This window comes from Mobula hypostoma, chromosome 3, assembly GCF_963921235.1.
Source record: "Mobula hypostoma chromosome 3, sMobHyp1.1, whole genome shotgun sequence".
Taxonomy (NCBI): domain Eukaryota; kingdom Metazoa; phylum Chordata; class Chondrichthyes; order Myliobatiformes; family Myliobatidae; genus Mobula; species Mobula hypostoma.
The window spans coordinates 37267886-37283924 of NC_086099.1; the positions used below are offsets into that span (position 1 = coordinate 37267886).

At 39.8% G+C, this 16039-nt stretch overlaps 1 protein-coding gene across 2 annotated transcripts in view; it reads right to left on the reverse strand.

The window, feature by feature from the left end:
• LOC134343939 (potassium/sodium hyperpolarization-activated cyclic nucleotide-gated channel 1-like) overlaps positions 1 to 16039 on the reverse strand; it is a 270471-nt gene that overhangs the window by 58654 nt on the left and 195778 nt on the right. For both annotated transcript variants that reach the window (XM_063042899.1, XM_063042900.1), the window contains exon 6: positions 1218 to 1458. In XM_063042899.1, the coding sequence (XP_062898969.1) occupies positions 1218 to 1458 (241 nt within the window). The remainder of the gene's footprint in view (positions 1 to 1217; positions 1459 to 16039) is intronic.

The window sequence follows — 16039 nt, forward strand, 5'->3', positions numbered from 1 at the left end:
CTATTAATCTTGTAAAATGGGCAGAATACAATTCTTTTTTTTTTTTACTTTTGTTTTTTTTATTTTTGGAAAAATGAAAGAGGGGAAAAGAACCCCTACTAACTAAAACAAACAAAAATAAACAAATAAAAAAAAACATTTGGAACACAGACCCAGAGCTATACGCCATACAAGCTTCCATAAAAGAAAGACATCAATCCGCCAACCAAATCCATTTACCCAAGAATCAGAAGGGGACCATCTTAATTAACTCAAATCAAATGATAGTAGCGGGCAAAAGAGCCCCAACTTTTCTCAAAGTCAAATCGAGAATCAAAAGTTCGACTTCTGATTTTCTCCAAACTAAGACATAACATCACCTGAGAGAACCATTGTATCAAAGTGGGAGAAGAAGCATTTTTCCATTTTAATAAAATAGCCCTTCTGGCCAATAGAATGACAAATGCAATTACATATTGGTCTGATATAGAAACACCGTGAATATAATGAGGGATCATACCGAACAAAACTGTCAATTTATTAAGTTGTAAATTAATTTTTAAAGTTTTAGAAATAGTAGAAAAATTAGATTTCCAAAACTGTTTCAATACAGAACACGGCCAAAACATATGTGTCAATGTCGCTGTCTCAGTTTTACATCAATCACACTGGCTATTAACATTAGGAAATATTTTAGACAGCCTCTCCTTTGTCAAATAATAACGATGTACAATTTTAAATTGAATTAGAGAGTGACTGGCACAAATCGAAGAAGAGTTAACCAACTTCAAAATTCGCAACCAATCCTCTGTTATCAAGGTCATGTTAAGCTCTCTTTCCCAATCTTGCTTAATCTTAAGTAAATGATAATTATCTTGTGGTAATAGTAAATTATAAATTTTCCCATTGAAATCTTTCACTAAAGGGTTCATTTTTAAAATAATGTCTAACAGGTCAGAACCTTTTATATATGGAAAAGTACAATTCTGTTTTCAGGCCAACATTTTTTTCCAGAGATTTCTTTAAAACTTTAATTTTATCTTTATATTTTATTTATTTTGCATATAGTTCAGTTCCATAAGTTGAATAACGCCTGAGTTTCTTAATAGAGATAGAAGGGAAATTATTCCAGTATTAGTCAATATAAAAAATTTACACTTTATATAAATATCATGCCATCACAAATTTACATTGTGTAGTTTTTTTTCTTTCAATGTGTTCTACAGGTTGATACTGACCTCCAAAATAAGAGCCATCCGACAGCTTCATTTCCTTGTTTGATTTAGTGATGACAGTAGCCACCCCATGTTGAATGAAATACATTTTCTTCCCAATGGACCCTTCCCGCACAATATAATTTCCAGGTTGGAACACCTCAAATCTCAGCTTGCTTAACATGCTTGTCACAAAACTTGGGTCAGCGTTTGCAAACAGGGGCATGGTGGCAACCAGTTTCCGACAGTTGAAATTGACGATCTCCTGAAATAGAAATTAATGCCAAAATATTACTGAAAAGCAGCAGGCAGCATATTAACATTCTGAGCGTTAAATTTCCTACAATAGTTTGAGGATCAGGAACAGCACTGATCTTAGGAAATCTGTATAAATAAAAGATCAAACAGTAACTGTCAAATCAAGTAAAAGTTATCATTTATTTTGAATGAACCCTTTAAGTTAGCTAAACAGAACACACAGGTGAAGAGTGAAAGGGCCAAGATATTTCATTTTCATATTTTATAGAATGTCCAAACAACTTTGGAAGGGAAATAAAGGGTTATCCTCTTTCAAAATCCTCAGTATGTTCAAAATGGCACTGCTTATGGGAGTAGAGTTTTAAAAAAGAAAACCCAGAGGAAACGGTTGGTCAATAAAGCAAAACTCAACTATTACTTTCTCTAAAAAAGTTGCAGCATTGCAGCAATGACAATTGACACTGCTCCATTTTAAAAAGGGGGGCATTGACAATCATAGCAAAGGAGTTCTAAAACTTCTAAAACTCTGATCTATTTTGACCATGAAAGTCTCTGAATTTGGGAGATGGAGAAACGTGGAGAGAGACCCATTTCCTTTTGTTTTCTTGCTTCATTTTTAGATTAGATTAGATTTTCTAATAAACTGCAAAGTAGCAGGCATGAAGCAGGCATTCCTGCTGTATAGAATGGTACACAACAGCAAGTGTGGCCAAAAATCAAAGAAAAACTCTTATTACGAACTTTAAACTGATAATGCGGTACTCTGCACATTTTCCCTTTAATTGTGGCCACTCAAGGCAGTCTAACGTGCAACCTGAGATTATATTAGATCAGCAGGGTTCTGATGCAAACTCTCTGCTCCCAAAAGAACAAGATCCCCAGGAGTGCAGCTAATGATTACCTCATTATTAAAATAATTCCAGCTTGCCATTCCTCTAACAATGGAACTGGAATCCAAGTTTTTCCAATCTAAGCACATGTTATGTTCTAGTTAATGGAATTACCTGTTTAAATTCTGTGCAGGAAGGAGAATACATTTACTTTTAGTCATGTTTCCTTTTATAATTCTGTCATAACATTCCAGTAGTGCTAACACCCATTTTCACAGTAGGTCGCTGCCACCTTCACCTGAAGCAGTCTCACAGGAAGAATATTTTGCCAACGATGTACTTAGTATGAAAGTGTTCAATGCCTCTGAAATGTTTGATAGTTTGGTAAAATCCCCCCAAAACATAAGAGCAGAAAAGGCCATTCAGCCCACTGAGTTTGCTCTGCCATTCAATCAAGGCTAATTTATTTTCCCTTTCAGGCCTTCTCCTCATAACTTTTTACTCCCTTAACAATCAAGAACCTATTAACCTCCACTTTAAATAAACCCAATGACTTGGCCTCCACAGATGTCTGTGGCAATTAGTTCCACAGATTTGCCACCCTCCTCCACATGTGACAAGAGGCGAAGACAAGGATGGTTTGGACCCAAGTGCTGGAGTATCTAAGACTAGAATCTAGAGATGATAGGACACTGAAATGAAGACAGGGTGCTAAACTAGACCCTGGATGAGAATCCAAACTGATGATTGAGCACCGAACCTCAGTTCAGGTACTCTTTAAATATTAAAATTCCAGTGCCAAAACATGGCTGCCAATTAGCAGGGTGAGCCTGAATCCTTAAAGGGGACATTCTGGCTCTCCAAATGCTGGAGAGTTAGAGCATCTATACCCCGGTCGGGTGCGTGTCGTAATACCTCATCTGTTCTAAATGGATGTCCTTCTGTTCTGAGGCTGAGCCCCCTGGTCCTAGATTCTCCCACTGTTGGAAACCTCCTCTCCAGTCCATTCTGTCCAGGGCTTTCAATATTTGCTAAGTTTTAATGAGATCCCTCCCTCCAATCTTCTCAACTACAGGCCCAAAGCCATCAGACTCCTCCAGATGCTTTCATTCCCCCTGCATTAGAAAGGAAGGCAGACAGAGAGAACACTTCTTTTGTGGCTTGTGAACCCTGAACTCCGAAAGCATTTCACATCATATGAACTATTTACATGAAATGCTGTAATGTAGAAAACATATTGGCCAAAGGCAAAATACAAACAAGAATATCACAATGGCCACACAATCTGTTATCATGGTTTTGATTGAGGAATGAATTTTGATCAAGATTGCTGGGATAGTTTTGCTCATTCTCAAAATTATGCTTAAGTGCTGAGGGATTGCTTTCGTCCACCAAAAAGCACAAAAGATCCAGTGGATTATTCTGTTTCTAGAAATCTTCATTGCCAGAAATTCTTTCCTCCTAAATTACTGTTACTTTTCTACACACAAGCAGAAAATACAGCATACACTTTATTTGCTGTTACATTATTTGTCATTTTAAGAAACTATTTGCTGTTACGTTAATAGTGATTTTAAGAAAACTATTAGCTGTTATATTAGTAGTCATTTTAAGTAATGTTTGGATATTAAACACACAGCACATATTTTCCCCGTATGAACATATGAAATCATTGCAACACACCAATATCGCTGAATCAGTGAGAGCCCTGGGCTTGTTTTCCTGCAACGAGACGGTGCGATCGAGGGGTGATGGGAGACAGCGATAGTCAAACGGGTTTCCTTATGTCCAGTCTATTCCGCGATTTAGTTTTCGTTGCATTCATCGCAGAGATATGTTGGAAATGGAAGCAAAGTTTTCAGTGCTTTCATGGCTATCTCAGGATATTCAGCCTTGACTTTGATCCAGAATGCCGGCAGAGATGTTATGTCAAACATACTTTTCAGCCCGCCGTCATTTGCAAGCTCGAGGAGTTGATCTCCTTCCCGCGCTGACATGGATGACACGTGCGTAATGACCTCGTGTGCATTCAAGCTCAACAGGGCGTGACAGGGAATGAAGAAAGGTTGCCTCACGGCCCGGAAGCACATGTTTTGCGGCCCGGTGGTTGGGGACCGCTGCATTAGAGGCATTTAAGAGACTCTTACAGAGGCATGACACAGCACGTAGTAATGATGATGACGGATAGGCACATGGATGAAAGAAAAATGGTGGCTATGTGGGAGGGCAGGGACAGATTGATTGCAGAGTAGGTCAGGACAACATCGTGGGCAATCTGGTCTGTATTGTGCTGTGCTTATCTATGTTCTGGGCATTACAATGGAAGGATGAGGCAACTATGCTCGGCAAGGGAATTCAAAGACAGCATAAAAACAAAAGAGAGAGTATACAATATAGGGAAAATTAATGGGAAGCTTACGGATTAGGAAATTTATGAAAACCGACAAAAGGAAACTAAAATAGCAATGAGGGAAAAGATGAAGTATGAAGGTAAGCAAGCCAGTCTAATTTTGTGATAGGGTGCCACACATGAGGCTGCTAAACAAGGTAAGAGCAGAAGGTATTGCAGGAAATATAATAACATGAACAGAAGATTGTCCGTCCTGCAGAAGGCAAAGAGTGGGAGTAAGAGGGCCTTTTCTGGTTGGCTGCCGGGGACTAGTGGTGTTCTGCAATGGTTGTGGTTGCTGGGTCTGCTACTTTTCACATTTTTTGTCAATGATCCTGATAATGAGATTAATGGTTGTGTGACCAAGTTTGTGGATGATACAAAGATACGTAGCTAGTGGGGTAGGGGTAGTATTGAGGAAGCAAGGAGTTGGCAGAGGGACTTGGACATGTTAGGAGAATGGGCAAAGTAGTAACTGATTAAATACAGTATATGGAAGAGTATGCTCATGCATTTTTTTTTAGAAGGCATAGAGTTTTTTTCAAACAGGGAAGGAATTCCGAAATTGGAGGTGCAAAGTCTTTGTGCAGAATTCTCTAAAGGTTATCTTGCAAGTTGAGTCAGTAGTAAGCAATGCAAATGCAATGTTAGCATTCATGTTAAGAGGATGAGTATATAAAAGCAAGGATATAGTACTGAGATTATAGAAGGCATTTTTCAGACTATTTTTGGAACACTGTAAGTAGTTTTGGACCCACTGTCTAAGAAGGATGTGTTGGCATTGGACAGAGTCCAGAGAAGATTTACGAGAATGATCCCAGGAATAAAAGGGTTAACATGCACGGAGTGTTTGATGGTTCTGGGTGTGTACTTGCTAGAGTTTAGAAGAATGAGAGGGATTGCATTGTAACCTACCGAATATTGAAAGCCTGAGATAGAGTGGACATGAAGAGGGCGTTTCAAATAGTGGGAGAGCCAAGGACCAGAGGGTACAGTCTCATAATAAAGGATATTCCTTTAGAACAGGGATGAAGAGGTATTTATTTAGCCCAGGTGTGTTCAATTTATGGAACTTATTGCCACAGATGGTTGTGGAGGCCAAGTCATTGGATGAACTTAAGCAGATGTTGACAGGTTCTAGATTAGTAAAGGTGTCAAAGGTTATGGGGAGAAGGCAGGCAAATGGGGTTGCGAAGGCAGATTGAATGGAAAAGCAGACTTGTTGGGCCCAATGGCCTAATCCTGGCCTGTGGCTTAATGTCTTATGGTCTTAAAAATTATGTTTGTTAGCATGGCGTAGTAATGCACAAGGATTTGAAAATAAACATATTGATCTTACTTTGAAGTGGTATTATTTTAAAACTTTAACAATATTGGAATGGGTACTAGAATAATGGATGAAAATATAGTTTTTGCTTAAAAACTACAATTCCAATATACATTTATCTCCTGTGGGTGTTTTGATCTGATGGGGTTTACATTAGAATTCAAATAGATAAGTCCTTATATTTCTTTAATATTCAGGAAAAAGCAATTTTGTTATTTATAGAAACATCATTATTTAAATCAATAACATCTCAGAGGTACAAAAATACTTTGCTAAGTCTAGTTTCTACAAAGTGGTTTAATAGTCGTGGTTCAACTTAATGTTGTTTACATGTTACACAACTTTATGTGGAAATAGTCAACTTAGAAATTGTTCATACCAGGATGAACTCTTGACAGTTTTAAATCAAACTGGCATGATTTAAAGTTTATTTGCTTTCTCATTTTGAATAGTTCAGATTTGGTTGTCAGTGTGCCTTTAAGGAGTTAAGGAGGTTACCATGCATTCATTAAGTGTAAAGAAATGTAACTGACTCGGCACAGATTGCAGGTGAAATAAATGACATGTTTATAATTCTGAAATGTGAGACAGTACTCATGAAATTGAGGCTACAATTTGTCTTCCGTTCTGTGCTACATAGAAGGTGCTCTTCTTCCAAAGTTCTTTCCATTAAAGACACCGCAAATGAATTTGGCAAATGGAGTGCAACTTTGCAGGCACTACTAGTTTATATGCTTAGTGCACATAACAGAAGGCAATTCTACTCCAGCGTTTCCTATAATTCAGCAATCATGAACCATAGGCCACAGATGTTAATAGTGTTAAGAGTGAGATTTAGAGCAGAGGTCTGTAGAAATTCCTTTTTCAGTACAGAATCTTAAATATTGGCATCCTTCAGCTGTAGATTTGATTGGGAAATCGAAGGCAAAAGAGCTGAACAGTAGGGCAAATGGGATCAGAGGTACTTATTTGAATGATGGTATGGTGCGGGGGTTTATGTGTGTGTTTGTATGTGGGGGGGTGTGGATGGGGATTTAAGAACATGAGAATATAACAAATAGGAGAAGGCATTTAGACTGTTGAGCATGCTCTGTTAATCATTAAGATCATGATCTGCCTCAGAGCCATTTTCCTGCATTATTCCCATATTCCTAAATTTCCATATTCCAGAAATTTTTAAGAATTTAATGACTAAATCTCCACAGTTTGCCTGCGTAGAGGATTCCAAAAATTCACCAGCTGCGATGAAGGATTTCACCTCATACATAGAAACATAGAATAGTACAGCACAGTACAGGCCCTTCGGCCCACATTGCTGTGCCGACCCTCAAACCCTGCCTCCCATATAACCCCCCACCTTAAATTCCTCCATATATCTGTCTAGTAGTCTCTTAAATTTCACTAGTGTATCTGCCTCCACCACTGACTCAGGCAGTGTATTCCATGCACCAGCCACTCTCTGAGTAAAAAACCTTCCTCTAATATCCCCCTTGAATTTCCCACCCCTTACGTTAAAGCCATGTCCCCTTGTATTGAGCAGTGGTGCCCTGGGGAAGAGGCGCTGGCTATCCACTCTATCTATTCCTCTTAATATCTTGTATAACTCTATCATGTCTCCTCTCATCCTCCTTCTCTCCAAAGAATGAAACCCTAGCTCCCTTAATCTCTGATCATAATCCCTACTCTCTAAACCAGGCAGCATCCTGGTAAATCTCCTCTCTACCCTTTCCAATGCTTCCACATCCTTCCTATAGTGAGGTGACCAGAACTGGACACAGAACTCAAAGTGTGGCCTAACTAGAGTTTTATAGAGCTGCATCATTACCTCACGACTCTTAAACTCTATCCCTCGACTTATGACTTATAACACCCCATAAGCTTTCTCAACTACCCTATCTACCTGTGAGGCAACTTTCAGGGATCTGTGGACATATACCCCCAGATCCCTCTGCTCCTCTACACTACCTAGTATCCTGCTATTTACTTTGTACTCTGCCTTGGAGTTTGTCCCTCTAAAGTGTACCACCTCACACTTCTCTGGGCTGAACTCCATCTGTCACTTCTCAGCCCAGTTCTGCAACCTATCAATGTCTCTCTGCAATCTTCACCAATCCTCTACACTATCTACAACACCACTATCTGAAACAGCCTGCACTTTACTGAGACTGTGACTCTGGTTCAATACCAGCACTGAGTGATTGGACAAAATAGCTTGCTTATGTGTTGGTATTGCTATGAATTTCGATGGATTAAAACCTCTGTGAAAATTCTCAAGATAATTTGATTTCAGCATAGGTACATAAAGCCAATGGCTATCCCTTTAACTTTCCAGCAAATTACTTTGACTGCAGTCTCAGGGCTTGCATTCATGCTCATAGTTCATGCTGAATTTAAACAATCTTTTTGGTCTGGCTTTTGCACACCATCAGCCACAATTGTGAGTCCTCAGCAGGATATGGTAACCCGAAATATACATAGTATCTGAAGCAGCATTGGCTATGTGTTCTATAGTGTCATTTTCACTGCCACATTATCACTTGTCCACAGCCAGACCAATATAGGCAGGATTGAGCTTTTAGCTATGGAAAGACACATGGTGGTAAAACAAGGATAGGCCCTTCTTTTAGCCAAATCCCTAACTTAAGTATTGTTAGCTAGATCAAGCAGGACAAATTCTACAATATTTTAACGAGATCTCCAGAAGGCCAGTGTCTCCATTTGTCAAAGTAAATTTATTATCAAAGTACGTATTGGACACGTTGAATGCAGGAAGCATGTTCCCGCTGATGGGTGAGTCCAGAACCAGAGGCCACAGTTTAAGAATAAGGGGTAGGCCATTTAGGACGGAGTTGAGGAAAAGCTTTTTCACCCAGAGAGTGGTGGATATATGGAATGCTGTGCCCCAGAAGGCTGTGGAGGCCAAGTCTCTGGATGCTTTCAAGAAAGAGATGGATAGAGCTCTTAAAGATAGTGGAATCAAAGGTTATGGAGATAAGGCAGGAACTGGATACTGATTGTGGATGATCAGCCATTATCACAGTGAATGGCGGTGCTGGCTCGAAGGGCCGAATGGCCTACTCCTGCACCTATTGTCTATTGTCTATGTTATCATTTTCTTGCAGGACTTTACAGAAAAAAAGAAATGCAATAGAATTTGATGAAAAGCTACACATTAACAGACAAAGACTACAAACTGTACAAATAGAAATAAAGCTGAGAACACGAGTCCTTGAAAGTGAGTCTGTAGGTCATAGAATCAATTCAAAGTGGTACTGGTCCATGGCAGTTCAGGAGCCTTATGGTTGTAGATAAATGAGTGAACCTGGTGGTGTTGGAACTAAGGTTTCTATACCTCCTACTCAGTGGTAGTAGTGAGAAGAGGGCATGGCCTGGATGGTGGGGTTCTTTGATAATGGATGCTGCTTTCTTGTGGCAGTTCTCAATGGTTCAAGATTCAAGATTGGTTAATGTCATTTCCAGTACACAAGTGTAAAGGAGAACAAAACAATTGTTACTGCAGATCCAATGCAGCACAAAAAACACAAGATAAAGTACACAATAATTTAAAAAAATACAATAAAAATACATACATATGATAACTTATATACATAGATTGATTGTACACCCATAAACTGACACTGGGCACAGAAGTATCTGTACATTAGGTGATTCTGACATCTGAAATGATAAAGTAGAAGTGGTGGGAGGTGTGTGGAGATGTTGATCAGTCTTACTCCTTGGGGAAAGTAATGGCTTTTGAGTCTGGTGGTCCTGGCATGGATGCTGTTTAGCTTCCTTCCTGATTGGAGTGGGACAAACAGTCCATGAGTTGATGACCATCTCCTTTGTCTTGTTGACATTGAGGGAAGAGTTATTTGCCTGGCATCAGGCCGCAAGCTCTTCCACCTCCTCTCTATAGTCCATCTCATCATTGTTGGCGATGAGTCCACCACTATCGAACTTGACAGTGTGATTACTTGGATGCTTGACCGTGCAGTCACGTGTGAATAGAGTGTACAGCATTGGGCTCAGCACACAGCCCTGGAGAGCACCTGTGTTGAGGATGATGGGGAGGATACAGCGGTGTGCATCCTGACAATCGAAGGTCTGTTGGTTAGGAAGTCCAACACCCTATTGCACAGTGGTGTATTTAGACTGAGATGTAGGAGTTTATTCACCAAGGTCTGTGGGACAATAGTGTTGAATGCTGAACTGAAGTCCAGAAACAGCATTCTGACATAAGTGCCCTTGTTTTCTAGGTGTGTCAAGGCCAGGGGGATGACAGATGTGATGACATCTGTCATAGAGTGGTAGCGAGGACTGTGCCTGTAATGGACTGGGTTGTATCCACCACTTTCTATCGACTTTACCATTCCTGGGCATTGGTGTTTCCATACCAGGTTATGTAGCAATCAATTGGTACTCTCCACTGCATATCCATTGAAGTTTCTTAAGGGTTTGGTCAAAAGCCTAATTTATGCAAACTTTGAAGAAAGTAAATGGAACGTCATGACTTTTTTTTACAATGACACTTCTGTGCAAGTTCCAGAGCAGATCTTGTGAAATGTTATCACCAAGGAATTTAAAGTTACTGACCCTCTCCACCTCGGTTCCCCTAATGAGGACAGGCTCATGTACTTCCAGCTTCTTCCTCCTGCAGTCAATCAGCTCTGTAATTTTACTGATGTTGAGTCAGATGCTGCTGTTGTGGCACCACTCAAGCAAATTTTCTATCACCCTCCTAGATGCAAATTTGTTACCACCTTTAATTTGGCCAACAACAGTAGTGTTGTCAGCAAACTTAAGTATGGCATTGGAGCTGTGCATTTGTCAATAGCTCATCTTCCCTTAACTACTACCATGAGTAGTCTTCTGCAATTCCAATGAGTTTCCTTCTCATCAATTTTGGTTTCCTCCTGTGGACTGACATTAATGTCAGTAAGTCAGCACCAAAATCATCCTGGAGGAAAATCCAGCTTCTAAATATTTTTCAGATGAAAAATGGGAAGGTCAAGTTTGTCAACTAAATCATCATCTTGCTCCATTGAAGATGAAAGCACCAATTTACAAACAAAAAATCAAGGCAACCCTTTAGGTTGTTATTAGTTATATATCAGAAATGTACTGTACCTCTATTATAGCAATATGTTATCATTATGTGCCTTGTCATATGACGTGGGCGATCATGGCCTATGACCATGATTATTCTTGGCTAATTCTACAGAAGTGATTTGACATTGCCTTCTTCTGGGCAATGTCTTTACATGACAGGTAACCCTGGCCATTATCAGTACTCTTCAGAGATTGTCTGCCTGGTGTCAGTGGTTGCATAACCAGAACTTCTGATATGTATCAGCTGCTCATCTGACCATCCACCACCTGCTCCCATGGCTTCAAGTGATCCTGACTGGGGAACTAAGCAGGTGCTACACCTTACCCAAAGGTGACCAGCAGGCTAGCAGAGGGAAAAAAGCACCTTACACCGGCTATACTTTGGTAGAGACGTATCTCCATTTTGCCACCTGAATTTCAATATAACTACTCTAAGACTTAGAGTCTAAGTTCATCCAAATAGCAGATGCATTAATATATCATCCAGTGCTAAATTGCCATCATATTTTTGGGTGACAACTTGCAATCAATTTGAAAAAAAGTCAATAAATAACAAAGCATTATAGATCAAAATAGGTTGAGTTTAAGGCAAGCACCCTCTTATCTCCACAATAATGCAAGCTCTCCCAGAAAATTCACTCTATTGACATCTCATATATATTATATTCCTTTTTTTAAATTCTTTCTGAGCCCTCTCACTTTGCTTTGACAGCTTCAAAGCTAATGAATGAGATGGGGTCCCTGGTCCTAATTAGTCATTATTCATGTAGAATGTGGCTTTTTGAATCTACTTTCAATTCTACGGGGATATTGCATCTCTGCCTGAGCTATATTGGAACTGTGCTGAGGATGGTTTAAAATAGATTTTCTAAAAACCAGTTCCATGTAGTTTTCAAAAACACATGGATAGGCTAAAAGATGCACTGCACAATTCATTGGGGTATTACACAAAATATGCTGACAAAAGCTAATGCTACAAGCCTGCATCTAACATTCTTTAATCATAAAGTTTCAAACAATAATAATACTGTCATCATATATAATTACTTTTTAATCATCATGCATAGTAACTTTCATTCTCATAGATATGAGGTTTACAAAATTATGAGGGGTTATAGACAGAGTAAATGTGAATAGGCTCTTTCCACTTAGATTAGGAGAGATAAATATGAGAGGACATGGCTTTAGGGTGAAAGAGGAAAGGTTTAGGGGGAACATTAGGGGGAACTTCTGACTGTGGATATACAATGGCAAGCATTTAAAGATCGCATGGATGAACTACAACAATTGTTCATCCCAGTTTGGCAAAAGAATAAACCAGGGAAGGTAGTGCACCCGTGGCTGACAAGGGAAATTAGGGATAGTATCAATTCCAAAGAAGAAACATACAAATTAGTCAGAAAAAGTGGCTCACCTGAGGACTGGGAGAAATTCAGAGTCCAGCAGAGGAGGACAAAGGGTTTACTTAGGAAAGGGAAAAAAGGTTATGAGAGAAAACTGGCAGTGAACATAAAAACTGACTAAAAGCTTTTATAGATATGTGAAAAGAAAAAGATTGGTTAAGACAAATGTAGGTCCCTTAAAGTCAGAAACAGGTGAATTGATCATGGGGAACAAGGACATGGCAGACCAATTGAACAACTACTTTGGTTCTGTCTTCACTAAAGAGGATATAAATAATCTTCCGGAAACAGTAGGGGACAGAGGGTCTAGTGAGATGGAGGAACTGAGGGAAATACATGTTAGTAGGGAAGTGGTGTTAGGTAAATTGAAGGGATTAAAGGCAGATAAAATCCCCATGGCCAAATGGTCTGCATCCCAGAGTGCTTAAGGAAGTAGCCCAAGAAATAGTGGATGCATTAGTGATAATTTTTCAAAACTCTTTAGATTCTGAACTAGCTCCTGAGGATTGGAGGGTGGCTAATGTAACCCCGCTTTTTGAAAAAGGAGGGAGAGAGAAACCGGGGAATTATAGACCGGTTAGCCTAACATCGGTGGTGGGGAAAATGCTCGAGTCAGTTATCAAAGATGTGATAACAGCACATTTGGAAAGCGGTGAAATCATTGGACAAAGTCAGCATGGATTGTGAAAGGAAAAACATGTCTGACGAATCTCATAGAATTTTTTGAGGATGTAACTGGTAGAGTGGATAGGGGAGAACCAGTGGATGTGGTATATTTGGATTTTCAAAAGGCTTTTGATAAGGTCCCACACAGGAGAATAGTGTGCAAACTTAAAGCACACGGTACTGGGGGTACAGTATTGATGTGGATAGAGAATTGGTTGGCAGACAGGAAGCAAAGAGTGGGAATAAATGGGACCTTTTCAGAATGGCAGGCAGTGACTAGTGGGGTACCGCAAGGCTCAGTGCTGGGACCCCAGTTGTTTACAATATATATTAATGACTTAGACGAGGGAATTAAATGCAGCATCTCCAAGTTTGCGGATGACATGAAGCTGGGCGGCAGTGTTAGCTGTGAGGAAGATGCAGGGTAACTTGGATAGGTTGGGTGAGTGAGCAAATTCATGGCAGATGAAATTTAATGTGGATAAATGTGAGGTTATCCACTTTGGTGGCAAAAACAGGAAAACAGATTATTATCTGAATGGTGGCCGATTAGGAAAAGGGGAGGTGCTTAAGGGCTGTCATTATATACCAGTGTCATTATACAAAAGTCATTGAAAGTGGGCATGCAGGTACAGCAGGCAGTGAAAAAGGCGAATGGTATGCTGGCATTTATAGCGAGAGGATTTGAGTACAGGAGCAGGGAGGTACTACTGCAGTTGTACAAGGCCTTGGTGAGACCACACCTGGAGTATTGTGTGCAGTTTTGGTCCCCTAATCTGAGGAAAGACATCCTTGCCATAGAGGGAGTACAAAGAAGGTTCACCAGATTGATTCCTGGGATGGCAGGACTTTCATATGATGAAAGACTGGATGAACTAGGCTTATACTCGTAGGAATTTAGAAGATTGAAGGGGGATCTTACTAAAACGTATAAAATCTTAAAGGGATTGGAAAGGCTAGATGCAGGAAGATTGTTCTCGATTTTGGGGAAGTCCAGAATGAGGGGTCACAGTTTAAGGATAAAAGGGAAGCCTTTTAGGACCGAGATGAGGTAAAACTTCTTCACACAGAGAGTGGTGAATCTGTGAAATTCTCTGCCACAGAAACAGTTGAGGTCAGTTCATTGGCTATATTTAAGAGGGAGTTAGATATGGCTCTTGTGGCTATGGGGGATCAAGGGGTATGGAGAGAAGGCAGGTACAGGGTTCTGAGTTAGATTTCAGCCATGATCATACTGAATGGCGGTGCAGGCTCGAAGGGCCGAATGGCCTACTCCTGCACCTATTTTCTATGTTTCACACAGAGAGTGGCGGGAATGTGGAATGAGCTGCCATCTGATGTGGTAAATGCAGGCTCACTCTTAAGTTTTAAGAATAAATTGGATAGGTACATTGATGGGAGAGGTCTGGAGGGTCATGGACTGGACGTAGGTCAATGGGACTAGCGGAATAATATTTCAGCACAGACTAGAAGGGCCGAATGGCCTGTTTCTGTGCTGCAGTGCTCTATGATTCTATATGTATAGTTATCTAACTTTATTTATATTTAAGTAATACTGCTTATTGCTAACTAGGTATTTGTTTAAATGGTGATTCCTGATGATATTTTCAGCACTGGACAGGACACGTTTCTGAGAAAAATGACATCACTGATATAATCAGACTTTATCGCTATATGTTACTTTAGCCCCATTAGCTCAGCAACAATTCCCAGTAAAAACTAAATTTGATGCTATCATGATGCTCCTGGAGTTATTGTCTTAAACTGGAGCATTAAAATGAAAAAAATGCATTAGAATAAAACAGTGTAAGAAATTGTTCCAACTTAGACTACATCTGATTTTATTTAATCACCTATTGGATCTAGAATTGATTTATCGTATCTTTTGCATATGATCTTTCCAAAATTACTGGTTGAATTAACATTCAGTTTCAAAAATCCATATTATTTGCCTGGACTGTTAGGAGTTACAGAAACAAAATCCAAAGAGAATTCTGATGCATACACCAGGTTAACTCCACATCGGTTCAGTTCTGAGATTGCCTTTCCCAGAAACAATCAGGCAGTACAGTATTGTAAATAAAGTTACTGTTGCCTCATCACATGAGAATAGTACAGGAAAGATAAAATATTTATTTTTAGGCTTCTACGCACCAAAAGTAAGCGATTTTATTAACTTATGTAGGTATTTTGTTTGGAAAAGACTGGTTGGTCCGAAGAGTTGCTTCTGTACTGTATGAATATATTTGTAGGCATTGCCCTAACAACCTCACTGCTGATTATGCTGCTGTTTTTAGAGTACTGGAAGCAAATATGTTTCAGGCATATGAGCGATGCAGAGATACAAACAATCTGCTGAGGGCCGAGCAGCAACTGTGAGAGGAGAGGAAGTGTCAATGCTTTGAGATAAACAGTCTTGATGTAGGTTATGACATCAGCTTCTGAAGATGTGCTTAATAGTGGGGAGGCTATTGCCCATAATGGAGCTGCTTGAGTTTGCAACCTCTGCAGCTTTTTCCAATGCTGTGCCAATGGCATTCCATTTGAGCTCCCATTTTATTTATGCAGGGTTTGGAACAGAAGTTCGAGGAAAAATGGCTTTCTGTGTTACCTGGACCTTTTTGTCTCATTTTTTAGAATATCAATTTAACCTTCGTAACGCTCAGTTGTATTGGCTCGTATATGTCCAGGGGAAATCCAACCCAGCACCTGCCTCAACGCTTCCCACAGAGTCGGTTGCCGCCCGAATCAATCCCAAACATCATCAGCCAGCACACCCAGTACGTTTTACCAAGTACACTTTAGAGATATTACTAATTCTATGACATTAATATAAATTTGATGCAGAAAAGGAAGTAATG